Below are 16722 nucleotides of genomic sequence, written 5' to 3'. Positions count from 1 at the left end.
CTCACGAGCGGACACCCGAACGCTCGTGTGAAAGTAGCCTAACATAGTGTTTACTTTCCTTCTAAATTCCTCAATAACTGGAGGGCTTGACTGAATCCAATGTAAGGCAATCAACTTTCTTGCCACATACAATAGTCTACTCGCTACAATTCTGTCTGTCCCCTATTTCCCAATATCTGCCACATATCCCAAGACACACACTTTTGGTTCCCTAGGTATCCGCAGTGAGAAGATATCCTGAATCATTGCCAACACGTCTGACCAGAAGCCTTCCAGTCGTGAACATTGCCACAGCATATGCAGTAGATCCGCCGACTCTGCCTGACATCGTGGACACTTTGCATCTGCTCTGATGCCAATGCGGTGTAAAAAGACTGGTGTTTTATAGACTATGTGAATAATGAAAAGTTGAGACAACTTCCCACCTTCACTCAATGATATTGTCGGTATGGCTTCCAATATATCCTCCCACTGCTCTTGAGATATTTCCCCTATATCTTTTTCCCACCCCTTCATTCTAGAAAGAGGAAACGCTTCCAGATATTTATTCAGTAACATTTGGTATATCAATGAAATAATCCCTTTTTTATCCCCTTTCTCCACTATTAAACCTAAAGCTGCGTCTTTATGTATCCTGGTATTATCATTCCTACACATCTCAGTAAATGCGTGCCTTATCTGTAAAAATTGGTAAAAGCAATGCTTAGGTATACCGTACTCCTCCTGTAATTTATTGAACGTTTTTAGTCCCTCTTTCTCCATTATATCCCCAAATTTGGTCACACCCCTATCCCGCCATTGTTTGGTAAATCCTCTGAGATGTAAGAATTCAGGTACATTGCGATTATTCCATAAAGGTGTAAGTACTGTAGTTCCAACTGCACCCCTCAACTGCTTAACCTTTTCCCAAACCTTCCTCATCAAACTCACTAAATGTGACCGAGTATCTACAAAGGGTATTCCTGTCCCTTCCAATATCAACAGTAGCTCTTTACCCCCCCAATGCATGCTTCAATATTTGTCCTGTCATGTCCGTCATGTCACTATTTATCCATCCCCTAAAGTGCTGACTTTGTGCCGCTAAGTAAATAACCATGGATTAGGCACCGCCAGAACCCCTGCCTCTTTCGAATACTGCAAGGTCTCTAATTTAATTCTAGGTTGGCCTTTTTTCCATATCAGTTTATATCACTTTTGGCCACGACTGTATATACATGTTGTTTTTTCTTTTTGATGCATTGGGTCTTGGTTTTTGGTTCTGATTAGTTCTCCTCCCCTTTTGAGCATGTGATGTCGAAGTCTTGATTACCTGGTGCACCACATGTTTAAAGAGAAGTGAACATTAATTTTTTTGTATGTCATGAGTAAGGACAGAGATTGTGGAGTTCGAAACGCGTAGACATCGTGGATCTTGTATGTGATTCGTATTTGGATAACAGTTTTTATTGTTATTAATAAAGCTGCAAGTTTTTATGGGAAGCTGTACCACAAGTTTTTTCTTTGGATTACGTTTGTACACAGTCAAGTCCAGACTTCCGTGAAAGCAACAAAGGTGAGAGCTGGCATATATATTTGGAACTTTGATATATTTTTATATGTAAAATTGAATGGCTAATATTTTTATATATTTTTTTTTTACCTTTATTTTTACTCAGTAACGTATAGCCCCCTTAGAGGGCTATAATTTGCGATTTTATGATTGCTTGTTCCATAGACCGTAAAAGAGGAACTATAATGGTCTATGCCATTTTCATTGCCTACTTGTGAAGCTCTGCCTCGTGCACAGCTTTACAGATAACTTACCATGACAGACCTGAGAACTTTTAGGCCCCGGACTGTCATGGTAACCAGTCGGAGCCCCGCAATTTCACCATGGGTGCTCAGATTGTAAGGAAGAGGGAGCCGCCTCCCTCAGCCTAACTCCACAGATGCTGCGATTGCTGTAAAAAGAGGCATCTGAGGGTTTAAATGACTGGTTTCAGTGTCCTAGCCAATCCCTGTTTTTGCGGCCGGATGCCTGCTGTATTATACAGCCCACACCCACCATGTATGGAGTAGGCTCACAGCATCAACCCACCCTATACAAGTCCTTTCACATAATGCCATACATGTACGGCGATAAGGGGTTATAGAACACTGTAATGTTTAGTTATCTATGTGAGCAGCAGTATGAAGCAGCAGTCTTAAAGGGGTATTCCGCTAGGTACAAGTTATCCCCTAACTATCACATCAGTCAGGGTCTTACCGCCGGGACCCCCACCGATCACGAGAACAGGGGCCCTGTACCACCTGAACACCCTTTGCTCCTTCCCTAAAATGACCAGAGAGGCCGATCGCACATGTGAGTGGCCGCTCCATTCATTTCTTTGACAGTTCCGGAGATAGCCGAGTACAGCACCCGCCTATCTCCAGAACTTCCATAGAAATTAATGGAGCAGCCGTGCGCATGTGCGATCGACTGCTCCGATCATTTTAGGGATGCTGCAAAGGGGTATAGGGACCCCATACTCGTGGTCAGTGGGGGTCCCAGCAGTAGGATAAGGAATAACTTGTACCTATTGGAATACCCCTTTAAACAGGTTGCCTGGCCTTGGAGGCAAAAACCTGTGGGGTCCTAACCTGTGCCCCTGAACTAAAAAAACTCAAATCCTACTCGGTCCAGTCAGGTCCAGGATGACTATGACTGTTCAAAGGCCTCAGCGGTCACAGCGATTTGAACACTATGCTCATTAAGTCCTCTTCATGCACCAGGTTCTTATCTTCTTGTGCAGCGTATCTGGCAAGATGACTGCTTCCATAATTATGTACAGCAAATGCAATAAAAAATGCATTCTGAATTTTTTTTTAAAAAAATGAATAAAGTACCGTATGTTTCAATATCTGGTTTTAATTAGTAACTATGTAATACATTCCATTTAAGCATGTGGTTAATTTTGGCCTTTAAGATGCAGAATATTTTCTGCCTCACTTTTTTAAGTGCTATGATATTTAGCATCTCAGGGTCATAAGTTTTCAGAACATCATTTCTTGTTGTGGCCCAACATTTAACCAAACAAAAAAGATGCAGCATCTGTGATGGAGGCTTCTACCACCGCATCAAATCTAGATGTGAACAAAGCCTGTTGTACATTGGTGTGTCCTAACTCTCCCCCATTAGCAGATTCGGAGGGGGTGCAGAAGAGTTTGACATGTTGAATTACAACATGCCCAATCCTTTTGTTTTCAAGAGAGATAACTGCCTCCGTAGGTGTCTAGCAGCAATTTTCTTTCCTCTTGAGAACAATGCCAGAAAAGAACACTAAAAACTAAGAAAAAAGAATCAACAATATATTTGGAATAAACATAAAAAAATACTACTTATGTAATATTAAGTGAAACACCTATACTCAGGTATAGGTACAGTATATGTAGTGTTTTGTAGAGTCATGTTCAGCATATTGTACAGTAGTTGCCAATCATTTGACATTTAGGTATTAGCAAATCAATATACTGTAGGTTAGGGGTACTCAAGTACAGTTTGTAAAGCTCCACATACCTGGGTCTGCTGTGGGTTGAAGGTCTAAGCTGCTAAAAAAAAAACTAAATGCTAGGTGGGACAACACCAGTGACACATGGCATATTGTGACAACTGGTTGTAGTGCCCCTCGGACAGTATGATGCAACTTTAGTGCCCACCATGCAGTATGATGCCCCTAAATGCCCCCTTTACAGTAGGATGTCCCCCTAAGTGCCCCTCTCGCAGCAGGGTGATCCTCTGGTGCCCCACATAGTATGATGCAACCTTTGTGCCTCTCCCTACACAGTATGATGTCCCCTTAAGTGGCTTCCACACAGGTGGTCTGTGGCCATGACATCACTGCATCGCACTTGCTGGGCTGAACTACCAATGGCAGGGGAATGATGAAGCAGGGAGCTAACAACTCCCTGCTTCACCATTGTATACAACTGTATGTGAGTCCTGAGGACACAGATACAGTTGAAAGCGAGCAGGACATGCAGGGGTCTGGACAGCTGGCAACTGCTGTCCAGATTCGGACAGTGGGGCGCCAGTTGAGTATCCTTGCTGTAGCAATAAATTCTATCAGGTCAACCTCACAAATCTCTGGAAACCAATCTTTCTGTGTGGGGTGTGCCAAGTCAGATACAGTCAGATACATTTTAGACAACCCAAAAATAAAAGTAAAACCAGAACATAAACTGAGAAAAACTCCTAGAAATTTGCACCTCTGCTGTGTTTTGTACTTACCCTTGAGTTTGGCTTACAAATACTGACCAAAACACAAGTGAAAGTGAACTTAGCCCACAACTGTGGCACGATACGATAATAAGAACTTAAGGGGAAGCCAAAGTTCAGGCAGGCTAACAAAGACGGCAAAGGCCAAAGGAAATTCCAAATGGGCTAAAATGGTGCCTGAAACGGCATGGCTTGGTTTTGTCGGAGGGCAGACCGCAGGAATTAATGAGCAGGAAGCCACAAGTTGCTTAGGATTGAGGCTGGGGAATTACTTGGGAGAGGGCAGCATTTTTTTTTTTTTTTTTTTTAAGTGTAAATAATCAGAGTTCTATAGAAATACAATTGAGAGCCACACCATTTTTTTTAATGAATTCACTTAAAAGCCTCATTCACACATCAGTATTCTGGATGTGTTCTGTACGGACAGCACAATAACCCATTCATTTTAATGTGTGTATTCAGACATCCGTGTTTTAGCACAGATGCATGCTCTATTTTGTCCTTGTTCACAGATCCATCGCGCCCAGTGTCGGACTGGGGTGCCTAGGGCCCATCGTGCGGATACATTCAAATATAACATATAATATATACGTTTTTTTTATATGAACATAGGCTGGTTCAGGTACTGTACATTGAATATATGTGAGAAGTGCAGTAAGTCTTTTTTATTATTTTTATTATTAAAGCGCCATCCATTCCATAGCGCTGTACATATGATAAGGGGTGCACATACATAATACAGACAATTGCACTAATCCTAAACAAGACGAGTTACAAACTGGTACAGAAGGAGAGAGGGCCCTGCCCGTGAGGGCTTACAATCTACATGGTATGGGAGAAGGACACAGTAGGTGCGGGTGAAGTTGGTCATGGCGGTATAGAGGCAGCAGGGTCACTGGTTGTAGGCTTGTCTGAAGAGGTGGGTTTTCAGGTTTCTTTTGAAGGATTCCACTGTAGGTGAGAGTCTGATATGTTGGGGTAGCGAGTTCCAGAGTATGGGGGATGCGCGGGAGAAATCTTGGAGGCGATTGTGGGAAAAGGTGAGGAGAGGAGAGAAGGAGGTCTTGTGAGGATCGGAGAGTGCGTGTGGGGATGTATCGGGAAAGTAGCTCAGAGATGTAGGGAGGGGACAGGTTATGGACGGCCTTGTATGTATTTGTTAGTACAGAGGAGTAATAGAGTGAGAGGTGAATTAGTCGGGCAGCAGAGTTGAGGATAGATTGGAGGGGTGCGAGAGTGCTAGATGGAAGGCCACAGAGGAGAGTGTTGCAGTAGTCTAGGCGGGAGATGATGAGGGCATGTACAAGCGCGGATGCGGGAGATGTTTTTGAGTTGGAGGCGGCAGGTGGTGGAAAGGGCTTGGATGTGCGGTCGGAAGGAAAGGGCAGAATCCAAGGTCACTCCAAGGCAGCGGACTTGGTTGACTGGGGATAGTGTGCAGACGTTGATCATGATAGATAGGTCTGTTAGGGGGGTTGAGCAAGATGGGGGAAAGATGAAAATTCTACCAAAGTCTACTTTGTTATGTGCCACTTGTGCAGGGGGTCGAAGACTAGGGGCCCACCTGCGGATTCGCCTGCACCCCTGTGGGTCAGTCCAAGCCTGATCACGGCCATTATAGTCTATGGCTCCGTGAAAACCATGGATGCCATCTGTGCTGCATCCGTGTTCCACGGATCATTAGGAAGAGATGCTTTGAAAATAATTTTTCATCTGTGCAGTGTCAGTGAAACACGGATGGCACACAGACAGCAAAAAAACAGACACACGGACCCAACACGGATGCATCACTGACCACCTTCTCACGGATTTGAGCACGGATGTGTGAATGAGGCTTAAAAGATGTATTAAAAAGTGTCTGAACATGCTGGGAAAAAAAACCCGCCTTGTGTGAACCCTGCCTTCTGAAGGCAAAGTGTTAAATCGTTTCAGCTAGGGCAATGTCATGCTTTTTGATAAAATGGTTAACCACGCATCTCTGACATTCCCTGAATGCTTATTACCTGATCTTTCTTCAACATAAAACAAGGTTTTGTAGGGAGGTGAGTGAGCAGTGTGTTTTCAGATCAAATTCCATGGATTCTCTGCCCCACCCCTCAATATCCCTGTGACTCACATACCAGATATTCATGCTGAATGGCCCTCAGAGAAATGGCACACACAGACTGGATATTTCTCCGCTTAGTGAATAAGGGCTATGTAGCGGCAGCCTGCTGGGACACAGGAGTGGCCGGTGGATGGCCAGTCAGTACAGTCATATCATTGTATCGAGAGTAAAGCTTGCTTACATAGCATCACAGGAGACCTGGAAAGTTTCAAAAAGTATGAAATGATCATTAAAATGAAATCCAAGTATTCATAACGGTAATTGTCCCATACCGATGAGCAAAACTATCAATGGTGAATATAACTAAACTGGTAGAGAAGAACTGTAACAACCAGAGAACACTGCAGGGTTCTTCGTGTACTTCAGTCTTCTTTACTGCATGAGCTGCTATCACTTCTGAGTATTTATCACTGAGGGAGCAATGTACAAGAATGTGTCCGTCATAATGTGCAGAGCTGATTCCATTCAACTTACCTGGGAAAAGAGGTGGCGGTTGTGTAAAATGAGACCTTTTTCCCTCAGGTAGGTGAACAGAATGCTCATCTGAAGAGGGACTGTTGGCCCTGTTTTACTGGGTTTATATGGGTGTGGATGAGCCTCTTATAGCTCAGCTCTGCCAGGATTTGGCTTCTTACATGAATAATTGAGCATTATTGCTTCATTCTACTTATGTCTGAAGCAAGAGGCTGAGCCTTGTTCTAGCTGAATGTCTTAAAATGTGCAGCTATTAACAGTTTTAAAGGGCATCTGTCAGCAGATTTTACTTATGACACTGGCTGACCTGCTGCCTGTGCACTTGGCAGCTGAAGGCATCTGTGTTGGTCCCATATTCATATGTGCCCGCATTGCTGAGAAAAATGATGTTTTATTATATGCAAATGAGCCTCTAGGAGCAACAGGGGCGTTGCCGTTACACCTAGAGGCTCTGCTGTCTCTGCGCACTTTGATAGGACCAGGCAGTAAAAACGTGATAACGCTTCCGGGCTGACCATGCTAACAATAAGTTTGAGCATGGTATACCAAAACAAAATCATTGCCCTGGTAGACCGGAGGAATTCCTCATCTGGAGTTATTTCCCTGCTCTATCAGGCTATACTAGACCGATTTCTGCGAAACTACCCAGAGATTAGTAGGACAAAATGGGTAGTAGAGGTGGGGCCGTTAGAGAAAAACCAGTGGCAGGAGATATTGGAGAGGACTCCACAGCTCTCACTCAGTGAAGCCCATAGGTTGTCACAATTGTACCTGATTCATCGGGTTTACAGAACCCCTCAGTTTCTGTTTAATATAGAACTCTGGTTGGATTCCAAATGTCCGCGATGTGGGGAGGTGGATGCGGGTATGTTACACATGCTGTGGTCATGCTCGGCCCTGGAAGGCTTTTGGAGCGCTGTGCTGCATCTCATTAACTCTCTATACGAAGTTACATTGGATGTGACCCCATTTGTTTGTGTATTGGGATATGTGGAGGTTCTGCCAATCACTGAACCCAGAAAGGTAGACGTGGCCAGAATGTTATATATGGCTCGCAAGATGATTGCCCAGCATTGGTTAGTAGAGTGTAGTCCTAGTAGAACCGAATATGTAGCCAAGATTAATTGGCTAATCAATTTGGAACGAGGGTTTTTTTAGGAAGAGGGGTACTATAACCAAATTTGAGAAACTATGGACTCCTTGGATTGACGCCCCAGGGATGGCATCCGGGGAACTCCAGAGATACCGTCTGGGACTAGTGTGAGGGGTACTAATGCCTGATGTGTGTAGCTGGATCCGTGATTGGCGTATTTAGGGAATGTGTCTCTCCACTATTTAATAAGGGGAAGTTGTGTCTGATGACAAAATTTAATTTTACTCACAGGATCAAAGATTCAGTATGGATGAGAGTGCTGTAGGAAAGGAGCATGTATTTATCACAAAGACATGATGGTGGGGTCGGGTGGTGAGGATTGTGGAGGATGGAGAGCATCATCAAGATGTTATGAGAGGGGAGGGTATGGAGGTGTTGGGGTTTTGTGTTTGTAAAATATGTTAATAAAAAAATTACTTAATAATAAAAAATAAAAAAAATGTGATAACGCATTGCCCTGAATACTAAAATGTTGTGATACACCATGCGACAATATCAATATCTGGAGCAGGCGTAATACAAGAAGGAGGCTCGCAGTACACAGGCCAATTATCATTACTAGGGATGAGAGAATTTCAGGATAAATAGCAAATCAATTTAAACTGAAATAGTGTAAAAAAATAAAATTAAAAATAATACCTGATCTATTTCTCACGACGGGCCGGCCACCGCCATCTTGCTAGAAGATTTCGGGCAAAATCCTGTGCGCGGTGAATTATGACGTCACCACGCCAGTCTGTCGTAAGCAAATGGATCAGGTAAGTATTATTACTGTTATAAATTTTTTACATTTTACACTCTTATTTATATCAGATGCCGCTATCATTTATAAACGCGACATCTGAGGGGTAGTATAATGGGGAGCGGCACAATCGCCGTTTCCCGTCATTGCACCCACTACTTACAAAGAAATGCTCTTTGTGCCGAAGTGGATTTTTTTGTAAAATTCGGCAAAGCAGCCGAATCAAATTTTTTAATACTTCGCTCATCACTAATTATTACTGGCAAAACGTAATAATAATTGCCCAGAGTGAATCTGCAACCGGAAAACTCCTTGTTAAACCAAGCATAATGGGGGAGATTTATTATTCCCTTTACGCCTGAAAAGTGGTGTTAAGGCTAGGGCTACACGGCGACAACTGTCAAGCAACAATAAGAGTACAACTACACTGTGACACGTGTTGCACCAATGTCGCGCAACAGTTTTTATAATAATAGTCAATGGTGTCGCAACACGACAGCCGCACTGAAATCCAACTTGGATGGATTTTTTTGCGACTGTTGCGTCGCTGTCACGGCATGTCACAGTGCATCACCATTGACTATCATTCTAAAAACTGTTGCGTGACTTTGGGACTGTGCAGCCCTAGCCTAAAAAGGTGCAGGTGCAACTTTTTAAAAAATTATCGCATCTCCCCTTTTTCGCCGTCCTCACTACTTTTCTAAAAGGGGGTGTGTCAAGGGCAGGAAAGGGGACATGGCCAGTCACAGCTAAATATTTATCTTCGTTTACGCCAGTGTGAATGAAGCCAGAAATCTGCGGCAGCTCTGAGCTATCTTTTTTCTCTATTTCTGGCTAGGTGCATTAACTGCAGGAGGATGCACCTAATTCAAGATGAGGCCTTGTCATAAAGTAGGCACATCCTCCAGCAGCTCAGCGGAAAGAGGCAGTCTTGATGAATCTCCCCCAATGTCCTGTAGAGCTAGCTCGGATGAATGTAATGATACCATTCACTTAGCGATCCATTGCTTCATTGAGGAGACAAGGTGCTTTTCATCCATAAGCAGAGGAGCAGTCCACCGAGAGCACGCCCAGGACACTCTGAGCACCCGTGCTCTTTCTGCTTTCTCTGCTAGCCTCTCCCTCTCTTTGATTGACAGGGTCAGGTTCCTGCATATCAAGAAGGAGAAGGTAGAGCAGGCAGAGGAAACAGGAGGAGAGGGTGCAGAGAACGGCTTTGTGCCCTTAGCTGCTCATTTGCATATAGATTAAAAGTGCTTTCTAAACTAAACAGAATGAAGCAACAGATCACGTGAAAGGTATCATTAAATTCAGCTGAGCTAGTCCTAGAAAGCATTCGCGAAATTTATCAAAACAAACTGGTGTAAAGTAGAACTGGCTTAGTTGTCCATAGCAACCAATCAGATTTCACTGTTCATTTTTAAGAGCTCCTTTGGAAAATGAAAAGTGGAATCTGATTGGTTGCTAGGGGCAACTAAGCCAGTTCTACTTTTCACCAGTTTTGATAAATCTCCCCCCATAGTGTCTGGAATAACAGTGAATCTCCTGGTGACAAATTATATTGCCCCTACACCTTCAATAGCCGTTCTTCCATGTATTCTCAGTGGGAAGAGGGGAGTAAGGCTATTTTCACATGTACGTTTTTCCTTTCTGGTATTGGGATCCGTCATAGGGGACAAAACTGAACGGAATAAACCAGAATGGTTGCGTTCCCACGGCAGGCAGAAAAACGCTTTTATTTGTCCTGCATGGGATGCGGAGCAAGACAGATCCGGCATGAAACACAAAGTAAGTCAATGGTGCCAGATCCGTTTTCTCAGACACAAAGGAAAACGGATGACTTCCAATGGCTATTTTAGAGGTAATGGAGTCGGTTGTATTATCATGATGGAAGCGTTTTTGCTGATCCATGACGGATCAGGCAAAAACGCAGATGTGAAAGTAGCCTAAGCCTTCTGTTCCCCAGCATTGCCTGTTAGGGGAGAGTCCCCCATACAAATAAGATAATCAGCCTGTTATGATGAAAAATACTGAATTAGCACTTTCACTTCAAATGTTTAGCTACTGATGAATAGTGACTGATAAGTTGATGGAAATGTTTGTGGCCACCTGTTGACTCCTCTGTATTAGAGCCTCGGATTAGTCTCATAAAAGCTGATTATTTTTATGATGTTGTCACAAGATCTCTTCAAGCCACATAGTTTTAGATAGTCAGAAGACAAAAAGGCTTTGGGGCTATCCCAGGCACTGAGCAAACAGGGTGGGAAACAATAGAGGAATTCAGCACTTTGGCACTTGTATAACAACGTAGTCCAAAGATCAGCAGGTCGGAGGTTTTTCAGAGGGCAGGAGAATATCACTTTGGGTGGGATCCTGATTTTCTGTATGATGATATCGGCATAAATTAGGTTGTGTCCTGTTTTCTTCATTATAGGTCTCCGGAGATAACATTAGATACTGCTGCTGTTTAGTGGAGATGAATTTTAGTATAATAGTAAAATATTTTTTTCGCCATTAGCTCTAGGTCACCAGGATGAATGGAGGGTGAGACAGTAATGATCCTGTGGACCCCGCGCCATAAATGCACAGATAATATGGCTGATAAAAACTGTGAGACTGTTCGTTTTGATAATCTTTGGTGCTATTTTTTTTCGGATAGTCTTACCTATTTGTATTGTATTGTTACGTCATAGAACATGATAAGAACTGAAGACGTACTGATTAGTTTTCGGTTTTTGATATTACCACGTTCACTGTGTGCTAAATGTGACATGACATCCTTATTCTGCAGGTCAATACAATTACGGCGATACCAAATTTGTATAGTTTATATTTTGTTTTATTACTTTGAAAAAAACTTTTGCAAAAAATAAAAAACTTGCATTGCCATTTTCTGACAGCCAAAACTTTTTTATATTTCCGTCAACAGACCTGTTTGTGGGCTTGTTTTTTGTGGGATGAACCGTCGTTTTTATTGGTACCATTTTGAGGTACGTACGACTTTTTGATCACTGTTATTAAAAATTTTTTGGGGGGGACAAGGTGACTAAAAAATGGCAAATCGACTGTTTTTATTTTTTCTCTGACGTTCACCGCACATGAAAAATATTATTAATATATTATTAATATTTTAATAGTTCAGACATTTTTGGATGCAGCTATGTTCTGTTTATTTTTTATTGTTTATATATTTTGATATGTAAAATTAGGAAAGGGGGTAATTTTAATTTAATTTTTTTTTTACTTTTAACTAAGGCTACTTTCACACTTGCGTTTGGTGTGGATCCGTCATGGATCTGCACAGACGGATCAGTTCAGATAATACAACCGCATGCATCAGTTCAGAACGGATCTGTTTGTATTATCTTTAACATAGCCAAGACGGATCCGTCATGAACTCAATGGAGGACGGATCCGTTTTCTATTGTGCCAGATTGTGTCAGTGAAAACGGATCCGTCCCCATTGACTTACATTGTGTGTCAGAACGGATCCGTTTGGCTAAGCTTCATCAGACGGACACCAAAACGCTGTAAGCAGCGTTTTGGGGTCCGTCTTCAAAGCGGAATGGAGACGGAACAGAGGCAAACGGATCCGTTTTGCTCAGTTTCATCAAGCGGACAGCAAAACACTGCAGGCAGAGTTTTGGTGCCGGCTTCCAGAGCGGAATGGAGACGGAACAGAAGAAAACTGATGCATTCTGAGCGGATCCCTTTCCATTCAGAATGCATTAGGGCAAAACTGATCCGTTTTGGACCGCTTGTGAGAGCCCTGAACGGATCTAAGAAACGGAAAGCCAAAACACCAGTGTGAAGTAGCCTTAGGCCTCTTTCACACGGGCGTCATGGATTTGGGCCGGATAAGATGCTGCGCGAGTGCAAAACATTTTAATGCGTTTTGCACGTGCGTGAGAAAAATCGGTATGTTTGGTACCCAAACCCGAACTTCTTCACAGAAGTTCGAGTTTGGGTTAGGTGTTGTGTAGATTGTATTATTTTCCCTTATAACATGGTTATAAGGGAAAATAATAGCATTCTTAATACAGAATGCATAGTAAAATAGGGCTGGAGGGGTTAAAAAAAGAATAATAATTTAACTCACCTTAATCAACTTGTTCGCGCAACACGGCTTCTCTTCTTTCTTCAGGACCTGGGTAAAGGACCTTTGATGACGTCACTGCCCTCATCAAATGGTCCATCACATGATCCATCACCATGGTGATGGATCATGTAACGGACCATGTGATGAGCGCAGTGATGTCACCACAGGTCCTTTTCCTCCTGCACAGCAAAGAAGAAGAAAGAAGAGAAGCCAGGCTGCGCAAACAAGTGGATTAAGGTGAGTTAAATTATTATTTATTTATTTTTTAACCCCTCCAGCCCTATTTTACTAAGCATTCTGTATTAAGAATGCTATTATTTTCCCTTATAACCATGTTATAAGGGAAAATAATAAAGATCGGGTCCCCATCCCGATCATCTCGTAGCAACCATGCGTGAAGATCGCACCGCAACCACACTTGCTTGCGGATGCTTGTGATTTTCACGCAGCCCCATTCACTTCTATGGGGCCTGCGTTGCGTGAAAAATAAGGCATGCTGTGATTTTTATGCAACGCACAAGTGATGTGTGAAAATCGCCGCTAATGTGCACAGCCCCATAGAAATGAATGGGTCCGGATTCAGTGCGGGTGCAATGCGTTCACCTCACGCATTGCACCCGCGCGGAAATCTCGCCCGTGTGATAGAGGCCTTATAGTCCCCCAGGGCCGGCTCCAGGTTCATGTGGACACTTGGGCGATAAAGTCTCAGTGGGCCCCCTTACACAGTGATAACTCTCTGAGTACAGATAATATAGTAGATGTCCCCCGCAGTCATATGTAACAGCACAGATAACACTAGTGCTAATAATGTGTTAGTGTTACCTGCAGTCCTACTGTATGTGAAACCACAGATAACACTAATGTGGATAATGTGGAAGTGTTACCTGCAGTCCTATGTAAAACCACAGATAATACTAGTGTAGATCATGTGGTAGTGTTACCTGCAGTCCTATGTAAAACCACAGATAACACTAGTGTAGATCATATGTGGTAGTGTTACCTACGTCCTTAGTGTGCCTCCCTGTGTCTCTCCCACGGACTGCATGCTGGCGTCGCTGCCTCCTCTTCCATCTTCTTCTTACCCCGCACAGAACGTCCTGATGCAGCTGCATCAAGACATAGGAACACTGTGGGCATGGTGATGGTGAGACACACACACACACAGGGAGAGAGACACACACACACACACACAGGGACACACACACAGCTAGGCCTCACCACACTCCAACCAGGCTCCTCTCCGTACAGGAACACACAGGGTCACTAGTGAGGTGACAGAAAGCGGGGGGAGCAGAGTCAGTAGTGGGGTGACAGGAGGAGGGGGGAGCAGGGTCACTAGTGAGGAGACAGGAGGAGGGGGAGCAGAGAACTGGACAGAACCATGATTGGGGGAGGGGGGAATCACTTACTTGAAGACTGACAGGCCAGGCACCCTAGCTCTCCAGCAGCCCTGTCATGTTTCCGTGGGTCCTTGCGCAGCGCACCATGCTCTCCTTACTACAGCCGTCAGCCACCCTGGCAGCCCTCCTTCTTACAGCTCCCGCCAACTTCCTCTGCTGCAGGGCCTGCCACTACGACCAGTGTACTCACGAACGTGCACATGCACGCGGCGCACTGACGCTCCGCACTCTGCAGCGCCAGCAACAGTTTTAAATTAATTTTTTTTTAAAGGGACCGTGCAGAAACGAGTGGGCCCCGGCACTTGCCCAGGTTTGCCAGGTGCTGGCGCCGGCCCTGTAGTCCTCTTTCACTGCGGGGCCTCTGATCAGAAGGCAGCCCCATGCCTCTGCCTTACCTCAGAGATGCCGCAATTGCTATTGAACGTGGCATCTGAGGGATTAAATTACTAGTTTCAGTGTCAACGCCGATCCCGGTCACTGCAGCCGGGTGCCTGCTGTACTAGGCTACTTTCACATATGCGTTTTGCATTACGGTTTTGAGATCCGACAGAGGATCTCAAAACCAGGGCAAAACGCTTCTGTGCTGACGCTGATGTGAAAGTATCCTTATACAGCTAGAACCCGCCATGTATGGAGCAGGCTCGGCACAGCAGCCCGCTCCATACAAGCTCTTGCACATAATTATTCATTAAGGGGGTTAAATATATTTTTAAAGAATTTCGGTGGTTATTTTTAATTTTCCATGTTTTTTGAAAAATCCTAAAATCCTGCATTTTTCACACTGGCCACTAATAATAGGCGTAATTTCCTGTTCTGTATAGAAAATTTTACTGCCATTATCTGCTTATCATTACAGACAGGATTAGAAACACATATATACAGATAACAGAGGATCCACCATTCACAATAGGTGATATCTGGTCTTATGTGCTCCCACCTGACTTCTGCACAGGTCACAGAGCATGCCTAGAAAACATTCCCATAGAAGTCAATGAGGTCTACCCCTGTCCATTGTGTCTATGGGCCTCGGGGCTGCTGTAAAGCATATCTCTAAATGCTGTTAAGAACAGCTCAGGCAAGATGGCCGCCCCCATAATCGTGTTCAGGAAACGGGATAAAAAAGTAAAAACAGATTAGAAAAATAGGTTGTGTGTCGCTATCTGGTTTTAACTGGCAGAAATTGTGATTGTCCATATTGCTTCCTCTGCTGGCTTAATTCATTTTTCATCACATTATACACTGCTCGTTTCTAGGGGTTACGACCACCCTGCAATCCGAGAGCAGTGGTCATGCTTCCATACTATAGAAGAAAATGCCAGCCTATACGCACGCCCAAAGTGGTCATAACCATGGAAACAAGCAGTGTATAATGCGATGGAAAAAAATGAATGAAGCCAACAAAGGAGGCAATATGGACAATCACAATACATTAGTAAGTGCCTTGTATTAGCTTTCTCTACATGATATAAGGGGCCTCTTTCACACAAGCGATACGTTTTACGTCAGGACCTGTTCAGGGAAAAACTGATGTTTTGTACACAAGTTTAATCAGTTTTGTTCAGTGTGTGTGTGCTTTTTGTTTCTGGATTGTATCCGGTTTGCATGCGTTGAAGAATTACAATATACATCTCTTAGCAACCATCCGTGAAAAACACATTCTATCCGGGCGCCTTCCGTTTTTTTAGCGCAAGCCCCATTAACTTCTATTGGGCCAGGGCTGTGTGAAAAAAACACAATAACATGCTACGATTTTTATTGAATGCAAAGAGGAGGCGTGAAAGACACTCAACGCACTTGAGTCAACACTCCAGAAGAGACGGGAGGGGTGGGTGACATCGTGAAGTCAACCAAGGCCACTTCAGTGTTAGAAACTACACAGGGGGCACTTTTCATAGAGGCCATCACCTCTCCTCCTCAGTGATGCTGATACTGAGAACATACACAAGGGTACAGGTCTCCTATCTTGCGCTGTCAGCAGTTTTACAGGGTCAAAACTGCTGACAGACTCCCATTCCATAAATTTGTTGAAAATGAATTTACTCACAGATAACTACACATGTGTGCAATATAAACTTGTATGAAATGGTTTACAGGCGTCTTCAGACAATGTCGATAAGTTATCAAAAAGTCAACACTTGTTAAAACCAACAGTGTTACTTTACCTTGGAATTACAGGCGTGTGTCACCCTGGTGGGAAGTATTGTGTTTGGTGTCTTTTGCTGATAAGTGTCACAAAATTCCAGGGATTATCTGCCCACTTTAAGATGAATAATCCACAAGTATGAGATCAGTAATTCCCATCCAACTGCTGAAGGGATTCATGGCACGCCAGTGAAGGTGGCCATATACCAGGCATGGCCAACCTGCGGTTCTCCTGCTGTTGTAAAACTACAACTCTCACCATGCCCTGCTGTAAGCTAATAGCTTAAGGTAGTCTGGGCATGTTGGGAGTTGTAGTTTTGCAACAGCTGGAGAGCCTCAAGTTGGCCATCCCTGCCACACACATCAGATAG

The 16722-nt window shown here is 43.8% G+C and overlaps 1 protein-coding gene across 1 annotated transcript in view; it reads left to right on the top strand.

Moving 5' to 3' along the window:
* Positions 1-11310, top strand: part of ICE2 (interactor of little elongation complex ELL subunit 2) — a 154543-nt gene extending 143233 nt beyond the window's left edge. The window contains exon 16 of the mRNA XM_040413733.1: positions 11229-11310. Coding sequence (XP_040269667.1) covers positions 11229-11234 — 6 coding nt within the window. The 3' untranslated portion in view covers positions 11235-11310. The remainder of the gene's footprint in view (positions 1-11228) is intronic.
* The last annotated feature ends 5412 nt before the right edge of the window (positions 11311-16722 follow it).

This window comes from Bufo bufo, chromosome 1, assembly GCF_905171765.1.
Source record: "Bufo bufo chromosome 1, aBufBuf1.1, whole genome shotgun sequence".
In the NCBI taxonomy this organism is placed as follows: Eukaryota; Metazoa; Chordata; class Amphibia; order Anura; family Bufonidae; genus Bufo; species Bufo bufo.
This window is presented reverse-complemented; position numbering and strand designations above follow the sequence as displayed.